Consider the following 15,254-nt stretch of genomic DNA (forward strand, 5'->3'; position numbering starts at 1 on the left):
GTGCTGCAGACGACTCTCAGCCTCCTCGCCGCCCTTCTCAACAGAGTGGACGTGGCGGACAGGACACCCCACATCCGAGTCCACGTCGACGATCCCAAGGCAGTCCCCGAGGTCGACGACGTAGCGAACGCTTCGAGGAGTCTCATGACCCTGCGGTGCCAGTGTTGGGCCTGGATGGTGCTCGAGCGCGACGCAAATCTCGCGGGTTGAGACCCGAGGTTCGTTTTATGGACGGCGAGAATGAACATCTCGACGATGGTTCGCCAACCGCCCACATATCTCAGAGAATGACTCGGTTCAGTCAAAGCAACCCAACTGCCTCTGAGCATCTTCGTAGGATGGAAACCTACGCAATGCGATTCCAAACCGAGGAGGATATGAGCCCCGATGTGGCTGTTTTCGTGACCTCCCTGTTCTACAAGCTGCGAAACTATGACCCTGAGAATTTCAACACAGACAACAGCGACGTGCAGGAGCTGTTGACCCTAGCACCTGACACTCTGGGCATCGGCGCCCTGGTGCTCCATCGTGAGTGCTTGCTACACAGATGGACCACAATGTCTTTTGAGAAGCAGACAGCTGAGCACCAAGGGACTGACATCGTCTTTTTATCGAAAACCAAGGGCACTCGCTGTGGCGATGAACTTTGCGTTTGTCGGAGGTCTAAGGGTCATATCCGAGTTTCGAATTACAAGGGAGAGCTGCAGTTCTGGACGTTGGATCGTGACTTTAGAGAGCAGAGTTCAGACTATCCAGTTTCGAACTTAAGTGCCAATCTATAACAGCTTGAGGTGGCCGGTTATTTCGTCAATCAACGTCACTGGTGCCGGACCAATTGCAAACACAGTTGCGCTACCGCTGGGGATTTGAGTGCGTCCTGCGTCATGAATCTGACTGAATGAGAACCGACAGCGAAACTCACTAGGACACGACATTCCGTTTCTTCGCTTCGTAACGAAGACTGAGCATTTGGTCGTAGGTTGCTTTCAGACACACCTTAGTTTGTCCTTCGTTGATCCAATCATCCAGCTCTGCAAGTCCTAGCTTCTCCGCTCGCCGATAGGCAGCTAAAGCCGCGTGCCCACATTGTGCCCCAATCTTGCCCTTGCCCATCTTCAAGTCCATGTTGACAACCAGCACCATTTTGCATTCTTGGCCGGTTTTCGTCCGACTGAGAGGCCAGGACGTCTTGGTCCACAGGTAGAAGGCTACGGCACCGACCGCAGCGCTAGCTAAATACGAGGTGAAAAGGGCTTCGTTGGACATAAAATAGTCGTTTGTTGGAAGGTCGACGTATTGCGAACTGCTGGACGTGCCAACTCACATACACATGGGTACAATGACAACATCACTCACGCAGTGACTCTCAGTGAAACTAACCTACGAATCTAGTTATTCGCGGATTAAGCACCAATGAGCTTGCCGTCGAGTGCCGAGTCGCCAGTGCGACTCGCTGGTCACCGAAGCAAGGTGTTATTCGTCGATGATGAGGATGAGGCACCAGCGTCGGCTCGTCCTTTGGCTACGAGGCCAACGTGCTCGCCTGCCGGCCTAGATGCAACGAGTTCTGAGAGCACCAGTAGCTTCCTGAGCTCATCTGCGGATGAATCGTCGTCGGCTAGTGTGACGTCCTCCTCCAGCAAAGCGCAGAAGAAAAAGAAGACAGAAAAACGAAGTCCAAAAAGGCAAGCGGGCCCACGCCGCTCAAAAAAGGGGAAGTCCAGTTCGTCCAGCGAGTCAGGCCCTGTCAAAATTGTGAAGGAATTAAAGAAGAAAGGTCGTAAGGAGGCGTTGATTGCTGAGCTTCTGTGCCGCTGGTGGTATGTCCTACCTGAGTGGCCGCCTCCCGATTTTGACTACGAAGGGGCAGCAGCAAAGCGGAAACTGAAGGTGGTCCCGTTTGAAATGTGGGAGGACGCGCTTGACGTTGACAGAGAGGGTTGGCGAAAAGTGTACCCAGTGGGGTACTTCCCTGGCGTCTACCGCAACTCCTGCGGGGAGGCGATAGACATAAGGCCACTAGAAGGGAAACCTTGCTTCTCGAACTTTCGACATCGAAACGTTCATGAGGTTAGGGATTTGCTGGTAACCGCTTTGAGTAATCAGCTAGAATGTTTGCAGGATTCCAAATTTGCCCATACAGATGCTGCGTTTGTACGTCGTCAAGAGAAGGAGCTCCAGCAGAAGCTTGAGCAGTACCGTGCATTGAAACTCTAAAATCGCTGGAAAAGAAAATCGATGAGTGGACTGGAAGCGCTGCAAGCCCAACTTACGACCGCCTGCCACAGGAATGCCTCCAACGCGTGGGAAGACTTATTCGGAGTTGGGTTGCATGCCGGCACCAGCGGGTTCAATCCGAGGGCGGACTTCATTGAACGGTTGGCTTCTGCGCTGGAGCGTCGTGACTGGCGAATTGTGGTGTCCGAGGAGGAGCTCAACTTCCACGCTAGAAGCGTCTTGATGGACAACGAATTGAGCGAAATCCAAACTGACATCGAGAAGATTCAAAATGAAATCGCCTCATCAGAGTCCGAATTGGCACTCTTCGAACAATCTCGACTCCAGCACAACCAGAGGCTTTGGGCGCACAATTTGAGGCAAATGCAGCACATTGCTATGCTATGCACGAAAACCGTGCTTCTTGAACAGGTGGGTTGCGACATCTTCGTCACCAGATACAACAGGTAACGGATGAACTGAATGCTCTGCAGGACCCAGAGAACGACTATAAGCGTGGAGTGCGTCTCTTGAGCGGCGCCAGCGACGTGCTGGCCTCTCAAATACAGGCTCTTACCGATTTGTCTGCCAGTCAACTGCAGAAACTGAAGGGTGTCGAAGCTAAGGTGAGCTTTCTGCTACTAAGCAACCAGCGCAACTCCGCTATCGAGGTTTTGAGGCGCAGTGTTGATCAGCGAGAACGAAGTCTGCAAGAGGCAACGAAACAAATCCACTTGATGGAAGTTCTGACCGGATTGTCCCCTCCGCCAGAGTATGATGAACGTACACAGGCGGCACAGGCCATTCAACAAGGTGTCAAGCGTTGGTTACGACGCGGAAGCACAACGAAGCCGAAGCTCGCGGAACACAAGCGGGGGCCAAAGGAACTGCTGAGAAAGAGAGTGTCGCAGCTGTAGCCAAAAAAACGTCCCGTTATTTACTCATTTTGATGTCCGACGAGATCGACAAGCACATTCTCCGGAAGTACGATCTCGCTCAGAAGCTCGGCAAGGGGGTGGGGGTTGCAGAGACGAGTTATCCAGGCCTATGGCATCGTCTGGAAGGCGATCGATCGCACTCGTAATCATCAGGGTGAGAGTTTCGAGGCCGGCAAATGCAGTTGTGGCGCTTAAAAAGATCTTCGACGCGTTCCAGAACGCAACCGACGCCCAGCGGACTTTCCGTGAGATCATGTTTCTACAAGAGTTGAATGGGCACGATAATATCGTGCGCTTGCTGAACGTGATGAAGGCCGCCAACGACAGGGACATCTATCTCGTCTTCGATTATATGGAAACGGACCTCCATGCTGTAATTCGAGCTAACATTCTGGAGGAGATTCATAAGCAATATATCGTCTACCAGCTGTTGAAGGCTATCAAATACATGCACTCGGGCGAATTGCTACACAGGGACATGAAACCAAGCAACATCTTGTTGAATTCCGAGTGCCTTGTGAAGGTTGCGGACTTTGGCCTTGCGAGATCCGTTGCGCAGTCCGATGACGAAAACGCTGCCCATCCTGTGTTGACAGACTACGTTGCGACTCGGTGGTATCGAGCACCAGAAATCTTGCTGGGCTCCACCAAGTATACCAAAGGTGTGGACCTGTGGAGCCTCGGGTGCATTCTGGGTGAACTGATTAGCGGTCGTCCGATATTCCCTGGGACTTCCACTATGAACCAGCTGGAACGCATCATGGACCTCACAGGGAGGCCCTCGTCCTCGGATATTGACGCAATGGGGTCGCCGTTCGCGCACACGATGCTGGAATCCCTGCCTGTAAAAAGGACTCGACATTTCGAGGACGTGTTCCCGAACGCCACCCCCGAATCTGTCTCGCTGCTGAAGCAACTTCTGCACTTCAATCCAGAGAAGCGGTTGTCTGCGGAACGAGCACTGGAGCACCCGTACGTCGCCCAGTTCCACAACCCTGCTGATGAGCCTCGCTGCGACAAAGTTGTGAAGATTCCTATCGACGACAACACAAAGTTCGACATTGACGAGTATCGTAACAAGGTGTACTCTGAAGTCGTGCGTAAGAAACGCGACCAGAAACGAGAACGAGTCGACGGCAGCAGTCGCCGGGGCGCATCGAATCATAGATCAAGGCATAGGGATTAGCTGTTTGGATTTCAATGTGAACAGTGCGGCATCAAATAAAAAAAACGAATTTTGGATGGGAGTTCCGACTTTCTATCGGTGGCTCTGCCAGAAGTACCCCAAGGTTCTGAAGGACTGTCAGGAGGATCCTCGTGTTCGGGAACACGGCTACGAGTACGACCTCTTGCAACCGAACCCGAATGGCGAGTTCGACAATTTGTACTTGGACATGAACGGTATCATTCACCCGTGCAGTCACCCAGAAGAGGGATCGCAGCCGGAGACGGAGGTTAGAATGTTTCGCTTTATCTTTGCTTACATAGAGAGATTGGTCAACATTGTGCGACCTAAGCGGCTACTGTATCTTGCCATCGATGGTGTAGCACCTAGGGCCAAGATGAACCAGCAGCGAGTCAGACGTTTCAAAGCGGCATTAGAGATCGAAACAGAAGAAAGGATCTATGAAGAGCTTGCTGCGGAGTTCGAGAAGGATGGAAGGCCAGCACCACCTCGGAAACCTCGATGGGACTCGAATGTTATCACGCCAGGCACTCCTTACATGGAAAGCATGACCAAGGCCCTTCGCTTTTGGATTCAGTACAAGCTCTCCACCGATCCAGGTTGGAAACACCTTCGCGTTGTGCTCACAGACTCCAACAGTCCAGGCGAGGGCGAGCATAAGATAGTGCAGTTCATCCGCTCCGAACGTCACAGACCGGACTACGACCCCAACACGAGGCACGTTCTGCATGGGCAAGACGCCGACTTGATCATGCTTGCTCTCGCAACTCACGAGGCGCACTTCTTCATCCTTCGTGAAGAAGTCACAGCTCCAACGCGGAATACGACGCAGTGCTCTTACTGCAAGAGCCTTGCGCACTCAGCCGATGACTGCCCCGACAGGCCAGCCCTGGATAAGGAAGCTGCCTTTAGGGAGTTCTTAGAGGGAAAGGCGGGCAGCTCGGAGGTGGGGAACGCCTTGGTCTCTTTCAAGTCCACATGGAAGAATCTGCAGTTTGTCCAAATCGCTGTACTCAGAGAGTATCTCTTCCTCGAGTTCAACTTCGAAGAGAAGCTCACCTTCCCACACGATAAGGAACGTGTGTTGGACGACTTCGTCTTTATGGTAGGTTGAGTTGTCCTTCTAGCTTGTTTGTTTTGCTGGGTTTTATTCTGTTTCAGTGTTTCTTCTGCGGGAACGACTTTCTTCCGCATATCCCTTCGCTGTCCATTCGAGGGGGATCGATAGACCAGATGATGCTTTTGTACTGCAATCTGATGCCTCACCTCTCCTCCTACCTGTGTGACGCAGGCATAATCAACTGGCCTCAACTGGCAACCTTTGTCACCTATCTCAGCCTGACCGAGGACGAGATATTTGAGATGAGCCACCGCCGAAAGCAGAACATGGCCCGCCGCGACCGCCAGAACAAGGACCGCGAGCGCTTGAACAAAGACCGGGATTCAACCCCTCACCGTCAGCATCCTGAGCGTCTCGCCGCGCCGCCAGTGATGAGAGATATGCTGGGACCCTCCAACGAGGCTGTGGCAGCCTCCTTGAGGTCTCAGCTCTTCTCATCGCCGTCAGCCAGTGTAGTTGAGCCAGTGGCGGTATGTACCCCGGAGCCCTCTCTCCGAGAAAACGTGGACCTGTGGAAGAAGCGCATCGCTGAAAAGCGAAAGGAGGTGTTCGAGATCGAGGACCCTCAGGATGATGTCGCACTTGGTTCTGGCGGCCGAGAGAGTTGGTATGAGAAGTACTACCGAGAGAAATTTCATCTTCTCCCCGTTGACGATGCACGGGCCTTCCCTAGCAAGGTAGCGCGTGAGTACGCGCGTGGCCTGCAATGGGTGCTGCTGTACTACTTTCAAGGATGTCCTTCATGGGAGTGGTTCTATCCCTTCCACTATGCCCCCCTGGCCAGTGACGTTGGCCTCGTGATGCGCGGTGACACAGCAGACCTGTCGTTAAGCGGCCCTCAAGCGATGGTCGCCGAGAAGGCGTCCATTACGGAAATAAGCTTTCCACAGGAGTCTCACCCGTTTCGACCATTCGAACAGCTAATGGCGGTGCTTCCACCAAGGTCCTCTCACTGCCTCCCATCCGCGTACGCGGCTCTCTTAGCGGATGGCAGTTCTGACATCGCCGATTTCTACCCCCGAAAGTTCAAACAGGACCCTGATGGCAAGAAATTCGCTTGGATGTGGGTAGCCCTGCTGCCATTCATCGATGAAGGGCGACTGAGGACGGCCTTGGAGCCTTTGAACGGCTCGTTAACTCCAGCAGAGCACGTGCGGAACTCCTTGGGGTCTGAGTTTCTCTACGTGTCGCAACACAACGCTCTGGGGCCCCAAATTGAGCAGTGTGCAGACGTCCCCACACCTATTGCCAGCGTGTCTGACATCTCCGGCATGGTGGGTGCTATTCAATTCGGAGCCAACAAAGGTGATACTAGCCACCAAGGTCTACTGTTCAACGGAGGTGCTGCTTTCCGCGAGCAGGCAATCTTCCCCGTAGATGACCCTGACGCGTTGGCTTCATTCGAGAATAGTTCCCGAGTTGCGGTCTTCTGGCCGCCGGTAAACAGACCACCGCACGTCTGCTCACTGTTGGCGGGAGCAGAACCTGTGACATGCGACGTGACTCCTATGGACATGTTGGTGGACGATGGCGGTCGTGGTCAAAGGAGGAAACAATTTGATGCAGCCAATATCAAACGAGTTATGCTCAAGGTTCTCAAGCGGTACAACTTCCCTGTGGATGTCCCTGAAGAGCGTCGTCATTTCAACAACTACACTCACCAGATGCCATATCAACCTGGCTCTCGAAATGTCACCAAAGATCAGGAAAGGTCTCAACCCTATCCAGCTCAGCGCTCTAACGACAGACCCTCTCACGACAGACCCTCTCACGACAGACCCTCCTACGACAGACCCTCTTACGACAGACCTCGTTCTTATGACAGACCCCGTTCTTATGACCGGCCCCGTGAGTACGACCGGCCACGTGAATACGACCGCCAACGTGAGTACGACCGTCAACGTGAGTACGACCGGCCACGTGAGTATGACCGACAACGTGTGTATGACCGGCCAGTCGACTTTCCTCGTCCGCCCTCCTTCGATCCGCGCTACGAACGGCCGACAGCTACAGGGTATCAGTACGACAGAGACGTCTACAGAACGGACTACCACGACAGGCCCCACGGCTACCAGCGCTCGTCTCCAGGGAGGCAACCTGGCCCCGTCTTCGATGACAGGCGCCGGCCGAACTACGTCTCCGAGCCCACAAGTTACCCTCCCCAGTTCCACCCGGACAGGCCCTACGACCGCGGCGTGCCCTACCCACCGAGAAGCCAGTCACCACGCCACGGCTACCCTTCACGACGGAATTGATGTTGTGTGAAGATGCCCCACTCCTAAATTCCGCCATGATATAATAATTCGCACTCCTGCCACTCCCAAAACTTCTTCAATGGCGAAGATGTGCTTTAATAAGTTCGATGCGATCTCGGCTCTTACGAGGTTTGTTGTCAGGCTGAGACATCCGTCGCGCTCTTGCTATGTCTGTGTGCAGTTCCAGGCTGACAGTCACTCGCCCCCTGGTTTTCCCTGAATCAATCAGGTCCAGTTCCACTGCTCGTTTGCACACGAAGAAATCCGCAAAGCTTATGGGCAAGGAAGCGAGGGTGGTGTCATCAGTACCTTTCATCTTCAGCAACGCACTCGTCGAGCCTCCAGAATTAAAAATTAGTTCCCCTCCGTCTGACGAGCTGAAGGGAACGCCTGTGTGCGTCATGTCACCCACCTCCACGACGGGGCAAACCGTGCAGCCGTGTCTTCGAACGGGAGCAATCAACAACTTACACCACGGCCTAGTATCCATCGTGCGAGCCCCGGCCCGCTCAGAGCACACCGGAATGGTAGGTAGTGTCGCTTGCGGGGGTGACACCGTAGTGGTTCGCAGGACGACGTCAGCGGAGTCCAGTGCTCCAACACTGATCTCGTAGGAGAATTGCAGGTTCACGACCATATCTCGCAACACCCTGTCCTCCAACTCCACCTCCCCCTTCCACCCCCAGCATGTGGGTCTCAGCTCACCGAGACTCACATCCAGCACGGCTACGGCGACTGGTGCCGATTGCTCTGCGAGGTAGAGGCGCACTGACAAGTAGCGGTTCTGAGTGTAGGGAGTAATCGTGGAGGCGGCCAAGGTCGATAGGTCCTCGACCACCTCAGTTCGCATTTTGGCATCGCCCACAGTGATGCGAAAGCTTCCGGGACAGAGAATACCCTGGTCCAGAATTTGAACCGAGGCGATCTCGATTTTGATTTGGTATCTGTAATCCCGTCGGAAGAATTCGTTTGTATCGATAAGTTCATCGACATCCACTCCGAAGAGTACTCTCTCATAGTTGCTGTCCTTGTCTTCCATCGCACGGTGCACACTCTTCCTGCGGACCCTATTGTGGGGGGACTCGATTCTTCGCTGAGGGTCTCCATTCTGAGTGACCTCAGGCATGATAATATTTATGGTCACTTATAAGCCTTTTTTGCCAGCATGTGTGGGAATTTGGAATTCTTGCGGCTCTGTCGTGATCTGAAACGACTCCCCCGCAAAGGGTGGGTTCTCTCCGGCGTGGAGAAGCCTGAATCCGTGGCGGAGCACATGTTTCGCGCAGCCATGTGCGCTTTCCTTATCAGCGACCCCTCAGTGGACCGAGACAGATGCATCAAGATGTGCCTCGTCCACGACTTGGCAGAGGCCCTAGTGGGCGATATCACACCGAAGTGCGGCGTCAGCCGCGAGGAGAAGGCCGCGCTGGAGCAGGAGGCCATGGAGCGCATTGCTGGCATGCTAGAGCCGGTCATCGGCGACGAACTGATGGATTTGTTCCAGGAGTTCGAGGCGGGAGACACGCTCGAGGCTAAGTTTTGCCACGACATTGATAAATTCGAGATGATAGAGCAGGCTAAGGGCTACGAAGACGGTGAGGCTGGAAGGTGTATATCACGCAGAACAATCAATCAACTTAGACGAATTCTTCGACACGCCTAAACCGACGACCCAGATGTTCCAGCACCTGCAAAAAGTGATCCTTGACAGCAGGCTTAAGTCTTAATGAGGTTAACGAATCTGTGTCTGTACGTCCAGCCCACTCACGGTCGTAGCTTCCCTGAAAACTCCAGAAGGTACTGCGCCGCAGCTTCCAAGTTCTCGTCCTTGTCCACTCGCATCTTGGCCTCGACGTAGATTTTGCCAGGAAACAACTCCTGCTTCATCTCGCAGTCCGAGAAGTACCTCAGCGTGTGCACGGCCACATGCTGGCTGGTGCCCGGACGATGGTGGAAAATCTGACCCCTGCAGTAGAAATCGTGCGACGCGCTTTGCTGGAACCCTAACGCAGTGAGGATCAGGCCGAAGCCGGACGACACGACCGTCTCCTTTACTCGTCTGGCTCGAGTTGGGAATTGCTGATGGGCCAGGTCTTGTTGGTAAATCCTCAGGGCACTGCGTGATTACAGAGGCTTGCGATTTACCACTTGTTGCTCAGACACTCAGGTGCCACATAACGTCGGAGCCACATCTCCTTAACAGCCGGGATTCCAGTCTTCGTAAACACTGTGCCTGCGTCCTCGTGTCTGACGCGCCAGCACTCTTCTTTGAACGTGCCGAAGATCTGAGTTGAGCCTGCCGACGACACCCACATTGACACTTGACAGCCCCATGAGGTGTTCCAACAGCCCAACGACCAGGGAGTTCCTGCCTGAACCTGCGAGCGTGGCTTTCAGAGAGAGCTCGATAAAGTGAGCATCGGACATGTGGGGCTCCTCAGAGAGATCCATACGAGATCCTCCGGGCCCTGCACTGGTCGCCGAGGTCAGACGTGACATGTCTTTGAAGGCGGAGAGCAGCCGTGGCTCCGACACGTCGAACCCACCTATGGCGTCGAAGAGCTTCTCACCGATGCCTGGTGCCGAGGGCATCTGCATTCGGACGGCAAATTGCGCTCACGGGAGTGGGGATGGCGGGCGCGGGTCGCATTTGCTGGGTGCCTGCTTGCCATTGTTGACCAGACGCTGTCCGTTGGATCTGTTGCATTTGGGATTGCTGTGCCTGCATTTGTTGGTGGAGCATCTGCTGCTGCTGAGGTGTCAGGTGCTGAAGTTGCTGTGGTGTAAGCTGTGGAATGCGTCGTGGAACTTGCTGAGGGTACATTCCCATCGGACGAGCAGCTTGGCCGGGGCGTGGAGGAGCCTGCTGGTTCCAGTTGGGATTGGGCGGTTGGAAACTCATTGTTGATTCGTCGATCTTCACAACAAATCGCAAATAGACCCCTCAACTTGCATCAATGCCTTCATCAGTGTCACGTGGGGGTCCTCCCCCCCCTAGGTGTGGCGTTATGAGTTCGCACCCTCATACTCTTACCGTTTGACCTTGACTCGCAGGAGCATCTGTTGCTGAGGTTTCAGGTGCTGGCTACTCTTACGCATCATCCATACCTTCAGGCTTGCACGTTTCAACAGTCGGGTCTGGTCTCAGTTTCGGGGTGCGCTATCGTCACATAATCTGAAGTGCGAAACGAATGTTGAAGTTTGCGACGCTGGTTTCGTTGTCTTTAGCGCTACCTGCCGAAGACTGCCGATCTCGTGTGGACGTTACCGGTCCGGAGAATCAGTTCTGCAAAGGTCTGTGCGATTTTTTTGCTAGCGAATCAGCAGCTTCGTTCTGTGACGATAGAACTAGCGGAGTTGCTGTCGCTGCGTGCATTAGCGCTAGTTGGACTCAATGCCATTTCACGGCTCCGCATGGCTCGGAGCTGAGCACCGTGCAACAATGCCGTGACCTTCTCTCCCTCGATCCAACCAGCCCAATCCGCCCCCACTGCTTGATGATGTGTGACTTCTACGGTCATGAACAAGGCCGCCCTTGGTGTGTTGACCAGAGCAGCGGTGAGGCGATTGCGACCTGCGTAGGGCACAACTGGTCCCGCTGTGCGTTCGAGGTGCCTGGGTTGCTCACGACTCCAGTACCAGTGGAAATCACGACTGCGTTCCCAAGACCTCCCACTGACCCTCCCAAACCTCCCACTCAGCCTCCCAAACCGCCCACTCAGCCTCCCCAACCACCCACTCAGCCTCCCAGACCTCCCACTCAACCTCCTGACCCTCCCAAGGGGAACGTCTGTGAGTCGTTGAACATCCCCATGAGATCGGTAATGCTAGGCGATATCGGTGACGGCTCACCCTCTGAAGTATGCGCTCCTGAGTTTCTGGGTCAGCACACCCAGCTGCAGATGCCGGCCTACGCAGCTGACCAGTCTCTCGGCGCCAACCGCTACATCAACTGCGACCAGTCGCCGTGGCAAGGAGACTGGGGCGCCAAGAGCGACCTATGTCCCGCGGCTTATGCCCTTTGCGAAAACAACAAGTGCGAACCGTTCAAGTCCGACATACCAACCTACTACGAAAAGTACTTCGGTCGGCCCTGGACGGGGCTAAACACGTGGCCTATAGCCACGGTCACCACTTACGGCGGTTCCGCAGCGTCGGGAGGTACCGTCGCTGACTGGGCTAAGTTCGCTCGTGAGTGCCTGGGCGTCGATGGAGTGGCGGCTGTTCCCACGATGATGTATGGGGACTGGAGTAAGGGAGGCCAGGCGGCTTGGCGAAACAACGACCTGTGCTACGAGGTGCAATCCGAACACTCTACGCGACCACTTACCGTGATCGTTATCGGTCGATGTGGAGGGTACACCTATTGCAACAATGTAGCTGAGAACACGCAGATAAACTCTATTCTCCCCTTGCCCCGAGAGGGGGAGGGGTACGCCCTGCCTCCGGGAGACTACGACAACGTCCACCGCTCAGATGGCAACGTCTGCATCGTGACTCGGGGAGCTGTTTGGCAAGGCGGTGGACCAGCAGACTGCGCGACGGTGAGGTCAAGAGGCCCTAATGCTGTTGGAGAAGCGTTCTGCAGTGACACGTCGAGTCTACACAGGGATTGGTGTGCCAGGAATGACCACCCACACCTGGACCTCGATAGTGAAACGCTTAACCTGATTTGCGGAAATGCAGGTGTTACTCATGGTTCGTGTCAGTTGACATCAATTCGGCCGAAGAAATGCCCCTGGGCCGTTCCCAAAAATGCCTCTGGGGAGTCTGGATCCAAGAGCTTCCAACCAGTGACGGGTGTAGGCATGGGAGGGTGCCCCACAGGCCTCGTCATTGCAGGCACCTGCGATGGTGTCTCGTTGGACGCCAACTCCGCCTGTTGGAAATCTAAGGCCCAGTGGTGGCTGCAAGAGGCAGACTTCCATAACTTCACTGTCTACGACGAGAACTGTTGCACAGAAGGAGTCGCTAATGGATTTGTGTTCGTCATAGGAGGCACCGCCCAGTATGACGTGGAGAAAGCAAAAGCTGTTGCTAGACAAGGGAATGTGACTGGTGTGTGAGATGATCAATGCTATTCATGGCTACCCTATGGCGCAGATTTGGCTTGGATCCGTAGATTTCGTACTTGTCTGAAAGCGACAAATCTGCGTGATGCGGTTGACATACAAAAAGACGCCCATAGACTGCTGGCTCCAGGCTGTATTCGCCGCACATTCAACCATTGCTGGAAGCTCCGCTTCTCAAGATTTCGAAGGCAACGATCATATCGTGTATGATCTGCATATTGGGCGTAGAGGCCCAATGACCTCCATGGAAGCTGCGTTTGCATACTACAATATGATTCGAGGTGACGAGGACTACGACGAATACGACTCCTCAGAAACAGCTTCCGATTAGGACAAAGGAGCAAAGCACGCGCTTTTGAGTGACGACGAACAAGACACAAGGCACAGGCTCGCAGTTGAGGTTCCCTTCAGGATCGAGTGAGCTTACAAAATGCTAAGATTCGTTGATGCCTGACCTGGACTGCCCCATCTGCCTGAGACTGTTACTTGATCCCATTACAACCAGCTGTGGCCATACATTCTGCTTGGACTGCCTCACACAATCGACTAACATCAGGTCGTTATGTCCAATCTGTAGGGAGCCGTTTTTGATCACCGATAACGTGAACATCCTGCTGAAAGAAAGTGAGCGCCGCCCCCTTGAAAAACAGTCGTTGAGGAACGCTTTCCGGATGTGTCAGCACAGCGCCGGCGCGAGCGACAACCTCAGACGGCGTCTCAGGTCTCTCTGCCAGAGGATGACCACGAGGAGCGCGTAGAGCGCTTGCGCACCTTCTGGCGTTGGCTCGGCGTGTTGCGACCTCCTGCGAGTGGGTGTATCGGTCTGCCCTGCACAGGCATATTGCCGGATGTGTGGCTGCCATCCTTGCCACCTGCTGGATTTCTAGGACCGGCTCGTCATGTAGTGTTCAGTATCGACCAGGAGGACGCGATCCATTCCCTGATGTCCACCGTCAACATGTGCACGAGGCTGGTGCTCGTACCCCCTACGTCCAGCTTGGCGACAACTGAAGAAGGTTTGCCTGTTGCGCTGGTTTTCGATGTAACCGAAAAATTCAGACTGCCTGCGTCCTCCCAGGCCGAAATCCGCCATCAGCCCCTTCGGCTTCCAGGAGGCGGAATCAACTACGTGAACGACCCTCTGATTCTGGTCGGTCTCATCCGACCTCGAGTTTCTATCTGGAAATGGCGGCCTCCAGCCGCCGAGGAAGGCGATCATGAGTGGAGGGACCCCGACGTAGAAGTGTACCCTATTGGGTGCCACGTGCTAGTGCGCCCGCTGGAGGACGATTTCAGCTCGCCCAGCATAGCGGAAGACTCACCCGAGCCACATGACGCAGTCCTCCTCTCGGAGTGCCTCACACGTGTAAAGATGGTGCTGGACAGATGTGTGGGCCAGCAAGGCGTTGAGTCTTTCACCCGGTGTCATGGATTGCTGCCCAGAGGACCTGTATCCCAATACGTAAGGGTACATTGAACCCATGAGACAGGCCATATCAGACGCCTCTCTGTGGCTAGCTGGCGTCGTGCGCGTGCCACCAGAGCAGTACTGGAAGTGGCTGGCTACGAGAGGTGAGACGTCTGCAGGGCGGTCATGCAGACACACACGCGCGACTGGTCTCCATACGTGATATTCTGCTCGCCAAACCCCACTTACCGACCGCCGACCTCCTTAGAATAACGGAATGGCCTGCTAACCAGTTTCATCTCACACGAATCTCACTCCCAAGCCTGGAAGGGTCTTTCATATTGTTGGTTCTACTGTTTGCAGTGCTTGTGTTCTATTTCCGCGGCTGAGTGTCTGGATCTATTTCGCATAGGTCATGTTCCATTCGCGGGCTGAATAGTCAGGCCACCCAGGACTCACCCTTAGCTTCGGCCCCAGCCTTATTACTCTTGAAGTGTTTAGCCACTGCTTGGTCAAGAGGATCATCTGGTTCCGGAGAGGACAACAGGGCCTGAACAGACAGTAGTACAGTCCTTATCTGCAAAGCTGGTGACCATTTGTCTTTGAGAATATCTAGACAAATGCGGCCTAGTTTATCGATGTTCGGATGATAAATTCTAGTTAGGAACCGAATCTTAGGTGATTCCATGGGGTAATGCTCTGGCAAAAAGAGCTCGAGTTTGTAATTACCGCGTTCGTACGGTGTTCCCTCAGGTCCGAGCATATCGATGGTGAAATACCTTGGATTGTCCGCGGCAGGGACAGCAGCGATGTAAGGAGCTGTGTAACGGCGGCTGTGGTGACCTACGAGGATCTTTCAGCAGACTCTCTGTCTCTTTCACAATACGCTTGGGAATCGCCATTGTTATTTTCGATTTCTTTCTTTTGAACGTTGACTCATGAGGGTCAAGACGGACTCACAAGTGGCCGCCCACTCGCTCAACAACCCCCGCTTCCGACACAGCCCCCACTTTAGTCACTTCCTGAGCTCTCACATAAAACGCATTTGTAGCGATGGC

General features: G+C 54.3%; 13 protein-coding genes across 20 annotated transcripts; 9 read left to right on the forward strand and 4 right to left on the reverse strand.

Moving 5' to 3' along the window:
• Positions 1–287: 287 nt before the first annotated feature.
• KVP17_001333 (uncharacterized protein) lies at positions 288–782 on the forward strand (the record flags this gene model as incomplete). 2 transcript variants are annotated; one of them, XM_068516656.1, is made up of 1 exon in its annotated part: positions 288–782. In XM_068516656.1, one exon carries the CDS (start codon positions 288–290, stop codon positions 780–782), a length of 495 nt encoding a protein of 164 aa, XP_068373302.1. The 2 variants fall into 2 exon arrangements, with proteins under 2 accessions (XP_068373302.1, XP_068373301.1); XM_068516655.1 differs by having other exon boundaries at positions 339–782.
• A 139-nt stretch (positions 783–921) lies between these two features.
• Positions 922–1,266, reverse strand: KVP17_001334 (uncharacterized protein; the record flags this gene model as incomplete). The annotated part of the gene is made up of 1 exon (XM_068516657.1): positions 922–1,266. One exon carries the CDS (start codon positions 1,264–1,266, stop codon positions 922–924), a length of 345 nt encoding a protein of 114 aa, XP_068373303.1.
• A 147-nt stretch (positions 1,267–1,413) lies between these two features.
• KVP17_001332 (uncharacterized protein) lies at positions 1,414–2,217 on the forward strand (the record flags this gene model as incomplete). The annotated part of the gene is made up of 1 exon (XM_068516654.1): positions 1,414–2,217. One exon carries the CDS (start codon positions 1,414–1,416, stop codon positions 2,215–2,217), a length of 804 nt encoding a protein of 267 aa, XP_068373300.1.
• A 21-nt stretch (positions 2,218–2,238) lies between these two features.
• KVP17_001335 (uncharacterized protein) lies at positions 2,239–3,134 on the forward strand (the record flags this gene model as incomplete). Of its 2 annotated transcripts, XM_068516659.1 has the most annotated exons (3): positions 2,239–2,649; positions 2,676–2,843; positions 2,871–3,134. In XM_068516659.1, the coding sequence occupies 3 exons, from the start codon at positions 2,239–2,241 to the stop codon at positions 3,132–3,134; spliced, it is 843 nt and encodes a 280-aa protein (XP_068373305.1). The 2 variants fall into 2 exon arrangements, with proteins under 2 accessions (XP_068373305.1, XP_068373304.1); XM_068516658.1 differs by having other exon boundaries at positions 2,676–3,134.
• Positions 3,135–3,166: 32 nt separating this feature from the next.
• Positions 3,167–4,341, forward strand: KVP17_001327 (uncharacterized protein; the record flags this gene model as incomplete). 2 transcript variants are annotated; one of them, XM_068516646.1, is made up of 3 exons in its annotated part: positions 3,167–3,232; positions 3,261–3,309; positions 3,338–4,341. In XM_068516646.1, 3 exons carry the CDS (start codon positions 3,167–3,169, stop codon positions 4,339–4,341), a joined length of 1,119 nt encoding a protein of 372 aa, XP_068373292.1. The 2 variants fall into 2 exon arrangements, with proteins under 2 accessions (XP_068373292.1, XP_068373293.1); XM_068516647.1 differs by lacking the exon at positions 3,167–3,232 and having other exon boundaries at positions 3,265–4,341.
• Positions 4,342–4,396: 55 nt separating this feature from the next.
• On the forward strand, positions 4,397–7,716 carry KVP17_001331 (uncharacterized protein; the record flags this gene model as incomplete). Its single annotated transcript, XM_068516653.1, has 2 exons — positions 4,397–5,446; positions 5,503–7,716. The coding sequence occupies 2 exons, from the start codon at positions 4,397–4,399 to the stop codon at positions 7,714–7,716; spliced, it is 3,264 nt and encodes a 1,087-aa protein (XP_068373299.1).
• A 76-nt stretch (positions 7,717–7,792) lies between these two features.
• Positions 7,793–8,842, reverse strand: KVP17_001337 (uncharacterized protein; the record flags this gene model as incomplete). The annotated part of the gene is made up of 1 exon (XM_068516662.1): positions 7,793–8,842. The coding sequence occupies one exon, from the start codon at positions 8,840–8,842 to the stop codon at positions 7,793–7,795; it is 1,050 nt and encodes a 349-aa protein (XP_068373307.1).
• A 39-nt stretch (positions 8,843–8,881) lies between these two features.
• On the forward strand, positions 8,882–9,443 carry KVP17_001326 (uncharacterized protein; the record flags this gene model as incomplete). 2 transcript variants are annotated; one of them, XM_068516644.1, is made up of 2 exons in its annotated part: positions 8,882–9,311; positions 9,340–9,443. In XM_068516644.1, the coding sequence occupies 2 exons, from the start codon at positions 8,882–8,884 to the stop codon at positions 9,441–9,443; spliced, it is 534 nt and encodes a 177-aa protein (XP_068373290.1). The 2 variants fall into 2 exon arrangements, with proteins under 2 accessions (XP_068373290.1, XP_068373291.1); XM_068516645.1 differs by having other exon boundaries at positions 8,882–9,379.
• A 37-nt stretch (positions 9,444–9,480) lies between these two features.
• Positions 9,481–10,366, reverse strand: KVP17_001328 (uncharacterized protein; the record flags this gene model as incomplete). 2 transcript variants are annotated; one of them, XM_068516648.1, is made up of 4 exons in its annotated part: positions 9,481–9,832; positions 9,862–10,001; positions 10,030–10,308; positions 10,337–10,366. In XM_068516648.1, 4 exons carry the CDS (start codon positions 10,364–10,366, stop codon positions 9,481–9,483), a joined length of 801 nt encoding a protein of 266 aa, XP_068373294.1. The 2 variants fall into 2 exon arrangements, with proteins under 2 accessions (XP_068373294.1, XP_068373295.1); XM_068516649.1 differs by lacking the exons at positions 9,481–9,832; positions 10,337–10,366 and having other exon boundaries at positions 9,913–10,314.
• Positions 10,367–10,907: 541 nt separating this feature from the next.
• Positions 10,908–12,782, forward strand: KVP17_001330 (uncharacterized protein; the record flags this gene model as incomplete). Its single annotated transcript, XM_068516652.1, has 1 exon — positions 10,908–12,782. One exon carries the CDS (start codon positions 10,908–10,910, stop codon positions 12,780–12,782), a length of 1,875 nt encoding a protein of 624 aa, XP_068373298.1.
• Positions 12,783–12,873: 91 nt separating this feature from the next.
• KVP17_001336 (uncharacterized protein) lies at positions 12,874–13,119 on the forward strand (the record flags this gene model as incomplete). The annotated part of the gene is made up of 1 exon (XM_068516661.1): positions 12,874–13,119. The coding sequence occupies one exon, from the start codon at positions 12,874–12,876 to the stop codon at positions 13,117–13,119; it is 246 nt and encodes an 81-aa protein (XP_068373306.1).
• A 115-nt stretch (positions 13,120–13,234) lies between these two features.
• Positions 13,235–14,585, forward strand: KVP17_001338 (uncharacterized protein; the record flags this gene model as incomplete). 2 transcript variants are annotated; one of them, XM_068516663.1, is made up of 4 exons in its annotated part: positions 13,235–13,412; positions 13,439–14,250; positions 14,279–14,360; positions 14,389–14,585. In XM_068516663.1, the coding sequence occupies 4 exons, from the start codon at positions 13,235–13,237 to the stop codon at positions 14,583–14,585; spliced, it is 1,269 nt and encodes a 422-aa protein (XP_068373308.1). The 2 variants fall into 2 exon arrangements, with proteins under 2 accessions (XP_068373308.1, XP_068373309.1); XM_068516664.1 differs by lacking the exons at positions 13,235–13,412; positions 14,279–14,360; positions 14,389–14,585 and having other exon boundaries at positions 13,732–14,265.
• Positions 14,586–14,595: 10 nt separating this feature from the next.
• KVP17_001329 (uncharacterized protein) lies at positions 14,596–15,098 on the reverse strand (the record flags this gene model as incomplete). 2 transcript variants are annotated; one of them, XM_068516651.1, is made up of 3 exons in its annotated part: positions 14,596–14,627; positions 14,656–15,015; positions 15,044–15,098. In XM_068516651.1, the coding sequence occupies 3 exons, from the start codon at positions 15,096–15,098 to the stop codon at positions 14,596–14,598; spliced, it is 447 nt and encodes a 148-aa protein (XP_068373297.1). The 2 variants fall into 2 exon arrangements, with proteins under 2 accessions (XP_068373297.1, XP_068373296.1); XM_068516650.1 differs by lacking the exons at positions 14,596–14,627; positions 15,044–15,098 and having other exon boundaries at positions 14,636–14,959.
• Positions 15,099–15,254: the final 156 nt, after the last annotated feature.

Source organism: the organism of the source record quoted next, assembly GCF_019968985.1.
Source record: "MAG: Porospora cf. gigantea B chromosome Unknown PgB_NODE_547_length_15254_cov_114.804, whole genome shotgun sequence".
NCBI lineage: Eukaryota > Apicomplexa > Conoidasida > Eugregarinorida > Porosporidae > Porospora > Porospora cf. gigantea B.